Source organism: Hyperoodon ampullatus (genome assembly GCF_949752795.1).
Source record: "Hyperoodon ampullatus genome assembly, chromosome: 7".
Lineage (NCBI taxonomy): Eukaryota > Metazoa > Chordata > Mammalia > Artiodactyla > Ziphiidae > Hyperoodon > Hyperoodon ampullatus.
This window is the reverse complement of record NC_136920.1, coordinates 13,002,841-13,014,224: the sequence shown is the minus strand read 5'-3', so window position 1 is coordinate 13,014,224 and position 11,384 is coordinate 13,002,841. Positions and strand designations below refer to the sequence as shown.

Genomic DNA, 11,384 nt, shown 5'->3' with positions numbered 1-11,384 from the left:
CGGGGGCTACTCTTCTTTGTGGTGCGCGGGCTTCTCATTGCGGTGGCTTCTCTTATTGCAGAGCACGGGCTCTAGGGCATGCGGGCTTCAGTAGCTGTGGCACGTGGGCTCAGTAGTTGTGGCTCGTGGGCTCTAGAGCACAGGCTCAGTAGCTGTGGTGCATGGGGTTAGTTGCTCCGCGGCATGTGGGATCTTCCCGGACCAGGGCTTGAACCTGTGTCCCCTGCATTGGCAGGCGGATTCTTAACCACTGTGCCAGGGAAGCCTTTTCTTTTTTTTTAATTGAATTTTTATTTTATATTGGAGTATAATTGAGTTACAATATTGTGTTAGTTTCAGATGTACAGCAAAGTGATTGAGTTATACATATACATGTACCCATTCTTTTTTAGATTCTTTTCCTGTATAGGTTATTACAGAATATTGAGTAGAGTTCCCTGTGCTATACAGTAGGTCATTGTTGATTATCTATTTTATATATAGTAGTGTGTATATGTTCATCCCAAACTCTCAATTTATCCCCCCCACCGCCACCACCTTTCCTCTTTGGTAACCATAAATTTGTTTTCGAAGACTGTGAATCTGTTTCTGTTTCGAGGAAACCATTTCTGATGAACCAGGGTGAGCCGCCAGCTGGAGCAGTGGTGCATTTCACCCCAGTGGAGAGCATCTCACCATGGCATTTGAATCCCTGCCTACCCCACCCCATCCCAACACACACACATGCACAAGGTTTTTAAGAGCAAGATGCAGGAACCGGTGTGATTGTTGATATAGCGCTTAGTCAAGACAGGCCAGGCTCCATCTCTAGTTTGGGTCCCCTTTGTTGTCACACTGCAGCCGCCCCCAACTTTCATCCCCACTGACCTTGGCATCAGCTGTGATAAGGCTCCAGGTGGTCAGACAAAGCTCCCCAACCCCTCAGGCCAGCTAGATGTCAGAAGGAAAAAATGGTCTTTCCTCCAAGCAGCCCCCAGACCAGCTGGAGATTAGACAGCCTCCACTGGCTCCCACTCAGGCCTGGAGGCCCACAAAGCAGCCCATTCATCCCATAGCTGGACAGCCCCGCACAACGATCACACAGCTGGCAAGAGGCTGACTCACGACTCCAACTTGCCTGAGTTCTAGTCCCTGTTTTGTCACTAAATTCCTTGGCCTAGAGGGACTTTGGCCAAGTTCCTTCTGCTCTCTTGGCCTTGATTCCTCATCTGCAAAGCCAGAGATGGAACCAGATGTTTCCTCAAATCATTACATGACACCGAGGCAGCTGCTAAATCCCGGACAAGCTCCCCACATAAAGCAGGTGTAACAGGTACGAATTTGAGTCCAAAATACAGGCTTACCTTTGCCAGCTAAAAATTGTCACTCGCCATCTGACACTACAAGTATGGCGTCACTAGCCAGTGAAGTCACTGACCTTCAACACACCCTTAAAGGAGTTCAGGGTGGAGCTCAGGAATGAGGCCCTCTGTGCTCTGGGAAAATTGACAGAACAAGCCTTCAGATAAATATTTTTAGGAAAAGATTTTATGAGCCCTATTTCTTGCATCTTCTCATGTCTAGAAAAGCACTAAAATCATTAACGGAGACACCTGCTCCTCGTGACAAGCAGCAAGTCTCTGCCAAAATGTGTGCTCGACTGCACGCCCACCCTTCACCAAAATCACATATATGCTGACCTCCTCCCCCCACACACCCCTTTGGCAAAATTCCTCAGAGCTATCTGAGAGGCTGTCTCCCAGGCTATAGTCCTCACTTTGCCCCCAATAAAACTTAACTCACAACTCTCACATTGTGCTTTTTTTTTTCAGTCGACGACTTTATATAAAACTCATATAGCACTTACCATGAATCGAAGCACCCTACACATATGAACTCATTTGGTTCTGTTATTATCCCCTATTTAAATATGGGGAAAGTAAGGCACAAACAGAGTAGGTAACTTGTCAAGGTCACACAGCTAGTAGATGGCCAGGCTGGGATTTAAACCCAGGCCAGCTGGCTCCAGCACTGCATTCTTAAGTGCTATGCTCTGCTCATTCTCATTCTGTAAGCCATGTCATATACCTTTATCTTTAACTCAAGTTCAATTTTCTCTCCCCTCCAGGCCAGAGAGAACTTATATCCCACTCTTTTCACTCCTCCATAGAATCCTTTGAGATTTCCAGACTATTGTGGTGTCAAAAGAAAAAATGAAGGGGGAGTGTGTTTGTGCAGGCACTGTGGTGTCACCATCAGATCCCCCAGCCACAAGATGACATACCAGTGCCCTCTGTCTCTGGGCAGGTCATAGAGGTGCCCCTCCCAAGGCCTGGGCCAGAGCAAGGATCAGTCCTAGGGGATCACACCAGCTCCTCTGAAGGCCACGTGCTCAGTGATCAGACTACAGTACCCACCGACCTCTGGTCAGAAGTTCTGCCCCGTGCTGCAGATGTGACAGGAGGAGAACGAACCTCAGTGTGGACCACCCCTCTTTCCCCAGAGAGGGCTTCCTCCTCCCTTCCATCCTGCTACTTACTCTTTCTGCCTATCTCCCCTTTTAACTTCATTTAACTTCGCCTTCCAAACACCAGCAGGGGTGGGAGCTTCCTTCAGTGTAGTTCTAGAACACCACAAAGCTTTTTTAAAATTTTTTAAATTTGTTTTTTACATCTTTATTGGAGTAGAATTGCTCTACAATGGTGTGTTAGTTTCTGCTTTATAACAAAGGGAATCAGTTATACGTATACTTATGTTCCCATATCTCTTCCCTCTTGCATCTCCCTCCCTCCCACCCTCCCTATCCCACCCCTCTAGGTGGTCACAAAGCACCGAGCTGATCTCCCTGTGCTATGTGGCTGCTTCCCACTAGCTATCTATTTTATGTTTGGTAGTGTATATATGTCCATGCCACTCTCTCACTTTGTCCGAGCTTACCCTTCCCCCTCCCCATATCCTCAAGTCCATTCTCTAGTAGGTCTGTGTCTTTATTCCTGTCTTACCCCTAGGTTCTTCATGACTTTTTTTTTTCTTAAATTCCATATATATGTGTTAGCATACGGTGTTTGTCTTTCTCTTTCTGACTTACTTCACTCTGTATGACAGACTCTAGGTCCATCCACCTCATTACAAATAGCTCAATTTTGTTTCTTTTTATGGCTGAGTAATATTCCATTGTATATATGTGCCACATCTTCTTTATCCACCCTCCTCCTGGCCTAGAGTATTATCTTTCCATTCCTTCTTTCCTGCCGCTGTGAGAACAGGAAGGAAATTAACATTTCCATACATCACACACACACCCCTATCTCTGCAAGGTGCTTGGCAAACCGTTGGAATAACAATGGTAACTTAAAGACAGAACTTGTTATCAAATTAAAGTTTAATCTGCCTTCTTCCCATTTAACCTTTGTCCTTGTTCTACTCTGAAAGTTCACCATAGAGTAAGTCTAGTCCTTTGTTTTCATGAAAAACTTTTAGAGTCTTGAGGTGGTTCCTCATGCCTCCACCAAAGTCTTGACTCTCCAGCACAAACAGCCCTCCAAAATATCTGTCCACGCTCCTTCTTCCCACCAAAATGGAGGGTTGGAAGCTAGCAGCCGTGACCTTCACTCAGTGTCCAAATTCTCCCCCTGCCCCATTTCTACAGCTTCTGGGTTTTTTTTAATGTACTTCCTTCCCCTTAACGTCTTTCATCTCTTGTATCCTTCTGATGTTTTAGCCTCTCTTTCCTTTTTTCTCCTCCATTCTCTGCAGTCTAACATTTCACTCACCTACTCAAAGAATCCCCATCGTCCACAGGATAAATCCATGCTCTCGAACATGGTATTCAAGCCCCCACCCCAACCCTGGGACCTGCTCTTGGTTCTCCTTTTCTACATTGTCCTGTGCATTATTAGTGCTGTTGTCCAGATTTTCAAGTCGTTGTCCTAAACTCATGCTGGATTCCACTTCCATATCCCCTCAAAATTCAGTGTGGCCATATGGCTTGTTTACACCAGTGAAATGTAGGTAGCAGTGACACAGGTCACTCCTGGCAAATGCTTTGATTGTGTCAACTGAAAAAAAAAAACAACGCACAACCTAAAAGTTGAGAATTCTGTTTTATTTGGCAGACTTTCTGAGGACTTCAAACCCAGGAGGCAGCTTCTCAGATGGCTCAGAGGGACCACTCTGAAGAGGTACAGGAGGAGCCAGGATATACAGGAGTTTTTGCAACAAAAACCAGGTAGGTGGAACATCAAAGGATTACTGTTAATTAAAGGAAACCAAACATCTCAAGTTAAGGAATTTTGTGCTTTTTGATGTACAGAAAGATGCAGGAGTCTGGACTCATTGAAATCATTCCTTTGATCTGCACCTTAGCTATCTAGGGCAAGTATCCTGTTTTTACTCCTCCTGAGTCCCCTCTAGGTACACCACTGGGGGCTGGCTGCAGTGGCGAGGGCTCGATGGTGGCAACCTCTTTCCATCCTGAGTTCCCTCAAGATTCACCATTGGGGGCAGCTGTAATGTGATGGCTTGATCCAATCAGAGCCCCAGACAACTTATGATGGACAGACAGAGAGAGTAAGAGAAAAAAGTTATTATTTTTAAATTGGGCATTGCTTGTTACTGCCCATATTGCCCAGACTAATATAATGTATCCCTTAGGGCTAAGCTTGCCAGGTGACTGACAATCCCCGGAGTCCAGTACAATGCCAGTGATGCCCTCTTTGATGGGCATTCCCTCCTCCCCACACCCACTCAGCAAAGTCCTTTTATCCATCAAGACACAGCTCAGTTGCCACCTCCACCAGGAAGCCTTCCTAACTTTCCACCCAAGGCAACATTAGGCATCTGCTTCCCAGGACGCCAGGAGCATGTCTCCGTTACAGCCTGGTCACATTTCTTTTCTGAAGTTTTGTTTCCTAAACTACAAGGTCCCTGCTAGCCCATTCAGAAAGAGCTGGCCCTCCAGATGGACAAGCTCCCAAGGGGACTGGCTCGTGGCAAAAGATCATGAACTAGGCTTTAGGCCACCTTCCCCCTGGGCCCAGCATCTGCGTTCTCGGCACAGTCCACACGCTGTCCCTGCCCTCCAGGCTCCATCTACGCAGCAAGGATTTTCTGGATTTGGCTTAGAGCACTGTGAAGAAGGGTTCACTGAAAGAATGAATATTTCCCAATAGATAAGATCCTTTCCCAGTTACCCCCTCCATCCCCAACACTCTCGTCTCCTCTGCATCACTTCCTGGTCCCCCAAGCCCAGGACTAAAGAACGGCTGGAATTTGCAGTCAGACAGACCTGGATTCAAATCTTGGCTCTACCACTCACAGGCCCTGTGTGCCCCAGGGAGATGCTTAACCGCTCTCAACCTCAGTTTCCTCATCTGTAAATTGGGGACACTCTCAAGCTCTCAGGTGCCCATGAAAAGCACACGGGAAATGCAGTCAGTGTCTATGGGCTCCTCGAATGGATCAGGCTCTGTGCCTGGGAGAATGGAGTGGCCAGGGAAGGCCTCCCTGCAGGAGGGGGTGGGGGGGACATATGAAATGACACTAGATGTTGAGAAGGAGCCAGCCATGAAAAGAGCTGGGAGAAGAACATTCCAAATGGGGGAAATAGCCATTGCAAAGGCCCAAGGTAACCAAGCTTCATTAATGGTTACTTTTCCACCTTCAATCTTTCTTCACGGTTGGACCTAGGCCACAGGTCACCAACCATGACCTCATCACACACTTCACTTGTGAGTTACCAGCAGCGAGCCTTCTCCCTCCTCTCCAGAAGGGAAACCCCAGAGCTGTCATGGGGCTGAGTCAGCTCTGGGCCCGGGTCTGTGTAGACGAGACGGTTATCACCAGGGGCATCAGGTGCCAGGGGTACCAGCAGTGACTCTGACCCCCTCCGTTTGCTTGTCCTCCTTGGTGGAACCCCCAGGGCACTGAGAGAGCCAAGAGGCAAGTAATCGCTCTTGTCTAACCTTCCCCTGTGTGATCACGGTGTCCCCAGACCACACTGCTCTCTGGGCAAAAGCTGTTTCCTCCATTCCTTCTCGAGAGGTGGCCATGGGGACCAGCATCAGCACCTGACCCTGAAGCCTGGTGGCTGGAACTCAACTCACAATCAGTTGGTACCCAGGGATGCCTAGCCTTGCCCTGTGCATCTGTCCTTTTTCTCCAACCAGATCCATATAGCAAAGTCCCCATAGAACAGGAGTGGTTTCATCCCCTGTCAAGGCCTTCAAAGCTCCAAGATCTTTCTGAGCATCAAAGAGGGAACAAGTCCCTTGAATCCAAGCTTGTCTGAGCATGCCCAGCCTCGCTCAGCCAGGTGTTCCCTGAAGAAAGAGTAAGACCTTGCATCTAAGTTGCCAAAGGGCTGAGCAGAAAATACTCCCCACTGTGAATGCAGGTCAATATCACCCAATCTCCCGAGGGTCTGTGCTGTGTAAACGAGAAGCGGGAGCCCTAGGGCTGCTGAGCTGGGCGTGAGTTGGGCGTTATTTGTACGACTGCCTGCTGGTGCCACTCCAGCTGGGGGTGCCCCCACTCTGCCTGGCACCCAGCAGAGCCAGCTCCCAGTATTGCTTTCCTCCTGCTACAGTGGCAGGTCTGGTGATAGAAGCGGAGCCAGACTTGAGGAAGAAGGGGAAAGACTTCCGCTCTGGCACCTGTAGACTTCTGAGAGCTTCCCAGCAGTGGATTGCAATTGAGCTTTCTCTGATCTTTCCCTGCTCGGAGCTCTCCCAGCCTGAGAACCAGAGGCCCTGGGTCCCAATGATTCACTAACTTGCCTGCAGCTTTTGGGTAAGTCATACACCCCTGGCTTCAGTTTCCCCATCTCTGGGATTGGGGAGACTAGGCTTGCTCCAGAGCAGTGGTTCCAGACTGAAGGTCAATGCCAATTAGTGGACAAGTGGCTGAGAGGTGCCCATTGCCCAGGATGCTGAGGCCACCTCTGGTAGTCAGGGTGCCGTGATTGCCTGACGATGGCTGGCAATGCTGGACTCAGAATGGGGAGTGGCAGACCCGTTGGTACACAGCTGCTGTGAGCTGGAGGACCTTAGGGGCCATGCCCACTGGAACATTCTGCCACTCAGGTTCTGTGGGATGAGATCAGTTAGTTACAAGGCAAAAGTTACCAACTGGGAAGGTTGTAGACTTCAGTAGAAACCCAAGTTAGGCTGATGAATCACCTCTCCTAAAGGAACTCTGGGTACAAGACATGCCAGGAAGGTTAGATAAATTAGACATTATTTTAAATGCTTTGGATGAGCTGCCATTTTGCTGTCCAGCTTGGGATGATGCCAACAGCTAGAGTGTAATCAAAGGGCCCCTGGGTGTGGCTGTCCCTCTTCCCGGGGCTCACCAGCAGGGAGTATGGCTCTATCACCTCCATGTCCAGAGCAGGAATTCCAGCAGGAAGATCGTGACCTCCAACAAGTTTTACCGGAAGACCCAGGTGGATCTGGACTTCTGGTAGGTACCATTCTTTTCTCAGTGCTTCTTCCTTCCTGGGTCCTAAGCAAGCTGTCTTCCTCTTGGTTACTTGGTTGTGAATCCCTCCTTCCTTCCCTTCCAAATATCCCCACAGCCTCGCTCCTTGGCTCCCTCCCTACCTAAGCCCTATCCTTCACCTGCAGATGGCATCCCACCCCCATCCAGGGAGGGGGATGCCCAGTCCATTTTTTCTAAAAATGTCTTCATTCCTTCTACCTCCAGGCCCTGACCTGGCTCATCAAAGTGTCCAGCTGGATGACCAAGCAGCCCAGAGTGTGGGGTGGGGAGTTGGTGATGGTCAGATCACATGACAAGAGCTGGAGTAATGAGCAGGTGGGGCTCCCACCACTCAGCCAGTGGGGGCCTGTCCAAGTCTGCTTTTCTTGGGCCCCTCAGGGTATCACTAAAGACAGAAACTTCCAAATGGAAGTTTTTTAAACTTATTACAAAAAGATTTCAAACATAACAAAAATAAAAAAGAGTAGTATCGTGAACCCTGTGTTTCATCACTCGGCATCAAGAATTACATTACTGTCTTAGTCGGCCCAGGCTGTCATAGACTGGAGGCTAGAAGTCCAGATCAAGGTGCCAGCCAATTGGGTTCCTAGTGAGGACCCTCTTCTTGGCTAGCAGACAGCTCTCTTCTTGCTGTGTCCTCACATGTGGTAGGGGAGGGGGAGGGAGGGAAGGAGGGAGGGAGAGGAAGAATGAGAGAGAGAAAGAGAGGGAGGAAGCTCTCTGGTGGCTCTTCTTATAAAGGCGCTAATCCCATCACGAGGGCCGAACCCTCAAGACCCCATCTCAACCTAAGTACCTCCCAAAGGCCCTACCTTCTAATTCCATCACATTGGGAGTTAGGGATTCAACTTATGAATTTGGGGGTAGACACAATTCAATCCATAGCAACTACACAAATCCTTTTTTTTTATCTGAACCTTCACTTTAACATTTTTTTTTTTTACTATTTATTCATTTTTGCTGAAGTATTTTAAGGAAGAGATTACCGTGCAACAAAATATATATAACCACAATGCTATTTTGTTCCAAACAAAAAGTAACGTCTAATAACCAGTCCATATTAAAATTTCCCCGATCCTCTGAAAAAAATGCCTTTTAACAGTTTATTTATTCAAATCAGGATCTAGAGAATGTACACACATGTTGCATTTGGTTGTTGTCTTTTAAGTCTTTTAATAAATAACAGTCTCTCCCCCCCATTTTTTTTTTTTTTTTTTTTTTGCGGTACGCGGGCCTCTCACTGTTGTGGCCTCTCCCGTTGTGGAGCACAGGCTCCGGACGCGCAGGCTCAGCGGCCGTGGCTCACGGACACAGCCGCTCTGCGGCACGTGGGATCTTCCCGGACTGGGGCACGAACCCGTGTCCCCTGCATCGGCAGGCGGACTCTCAACCACTGCACCACCAGGGAAGCCCTCTCCCCCCCATTTTTATGCCATTTATTTGTTTAAAAAGCGGGAGGAAGTGGGGTTGTTTGTCCTATAGAATTCCCAAGTATTGGATTTAGAGGATTGCTTCTCTGTTCCTTTATCTATGTATTTCCCTGAAAACTGGTAGCTAAATCTAGACTTGAGTTCAAAACTTTTTATTCGAATATTTCATATGTAATTCCATATATTTCTTATGGCATCACATCAAGAGGCTCATAATTTCTAGTTGCCCCACTTTGACAGACGTTGAGATTGATCAGTGGGTCCTGATGTTGCCAAACTCATCCATCCATTATAAACTTCCCCTTAGACCTTTCATCTTATGGTTTTAGCATCTATTGATGATCTTTGCCTAGATCCATTTTTTCATTAGGATGTTGCAAAATAGTGGTTTCCCTATTCTACCATTTCTTCTGAATTTAATTACTGGAATTATTCAATTAAAATGAATAGTCCTTCACCGACTATTTGTAGTTACATGAAATATGCATCATACAAAAATAGCATACATATTGATGATTATTTCCATCTTTCAGTGTTCAGAATAGTGAGTTGGTGCATTGGCAATCTGTCACAGTGACAAATTAGATGTTGTATATTACCACTTGGAACTCATGGCTATTATTTTTTTTTAATATTTATTATTTATTTATTTGGTGGAACAGGGTCTTAGTTGTGGGAGGCAGGATCCTTAGTTGCGGCATGAGGGCTCCTTAGTTGTGACATGCATGTGGGATCTAGTTCCCTGACCAGGAATTGAACCCAGGCCCCCTGCATTGGGAGCACAGAGTCTTATCCACTGCGCCACTAGTCATGGCTTTTTATATATTTAATTTGTTTCAATCAATTTGATGTGATGTTAAAATTATCCCACTTTTGGCCTCTTCATATGGATTCCTAAACTTTTGTGAGGCCCCTGGTGGTCTTTGAAGGCCCTCAACTTTCTGATCCTTCAAGATTCCCAGCCTTACATTGTGCATTTCTTGGCCCAGCCCTGAAATCAACCATCTCTTTAAGAATCTCTGTGTCTTCTGGTGGGAAATGGTATTTAGAGGCCACAAGATTGTCCTCAGGATAGTCACTGTTATCAAGCTGCCATTGCTTCTAGGCTTTTCAGTGGTCAGACCCAGAAAGTAGAGATTTTCTTTAAAAAAAAAAGGAAAATAATTAATTGGTCCAAACATATACTTCCAATTCAAGTTTTAAGACCACAAGGTTTTACTTGAGCTTTTTTGTTTTATACGTAAACATCTTTTCTCTCTTCCACTGAAAGTCGTGCTTCATGACAGCATTAGCATTAGTTACTTACTTGCTTTAACCTGTAACATACATAAGATACTTTCAAAGTAACAGTAGCAATATCACCAACAATAAGGTGCTGGATATAGTTTCAGATTTCTTTGGTTTTTTGCTTTTGGTTTGGTTTTGGAGGGAGGATGTTTTTGTTTGTTTATTTGTCTTTGTCCTTAGAAGATATCCCACTCTGAATGTACGTCAAAATTCTGCATTTTAAAGCCACTTAAGTAATGTTTTGTTGTGTGCGGCTAGGTCACCAACTTGATAAAATTAGGCTCATTTGTCTTAGTTCTCAATTTCCACAGATGTGTTTGTTTATCTCTTTTTTGATTCTGGAACATATTTACATGGTTGCAAACTCAAACTATAAAACAAGAAAAATCTCCCTTCTGTCCCTGCCCCTCCCCCATAAATTACAATTTTTTTTAGTTTTATTGAAAATAAACATATATGTGTATGTAAAAGTAACAAACTATAAGCACTTTTCTGGTTCCCCTTTTTTAAAAACTAAACAGTACACCCTGAAGATCTCACCCATTCCACGCCTCTCTCCATCTGCATTATGCCCAGTTGTTCGGATGCCCTATGCCTTATTGAACACTCCCTTGTGGATGGTCACTACAGGTAAGTTTCTAATCTTTTGCTTTTACAAACAGTGTTGCAGTGAATGGCTTCTACGTATGTCTTTTTGTATTTTTGCCAGTGTATCTTTGGCATAGATCCCTAGAAGTAGAATTGCTGAGCTAAATGGTATAGTGTGTGTCACTTGCTAGTTGCCGTCAGATCCCCTCCATAGGGACTGAACCACCAAGACTGAATTTTCACAATGTGCAAAAATGAGTAGGAAGCCGCTGCACCCAATCTATCACCCACCTGGTGACCAGGCCAGCCTCTCGTTGTCCTACCCAAGGGACAGGCCTGGATAGATCTCACGCTGGAACACCCAGGCCCTGGGAATCCTGGAAGGAACCAAAAAACTCCATCATCTTTACTTTGGCTGGAAAACAGTTTGACAGGTAGCCCTGTTCATCTCAGGCTGAGCAGGAGCTCTGAGTGGTCTTTTTTGTCTTCTTTGACTGATAAGACACTTAAAAGTGATTTCTCTGTATGCTTGGTTTGGTAGAGAAAATGTTTCAAGGCATGGATCCTAGTGGGGAATTATATCAGATGCTCAGCAAGTGG

The 11,384-nt window shown here is 46.3% G+C and overlaps 1 protein-coding gene across 1 annotated transcript in view; it reads left to right on the top strand.

Moving 5' to 3' along the window:
- Positions 1-5,767: 5,767 nt before the first annotated feature.
- LOC307055500 (pregnancy-associated glycoprotein 2-like) overlaps positions 5,768-11,384 on the top strand; it is a gene marked incomplete at its 5' end in the record, with an annotated part of 13,474 nt that continues 7,857 nt past the window's right edge. The window contains 3 exon segments of the mRNA XM_079707739.1: positions 5,768-5,832; positions 7,372-7,440; positions 10,773-10,826. Coding sequence (XP_079563865.1) covers positions 5,768-5,832; positions 7,372-7,440; positions 10,773-10,826 — 188 coding nt within the window.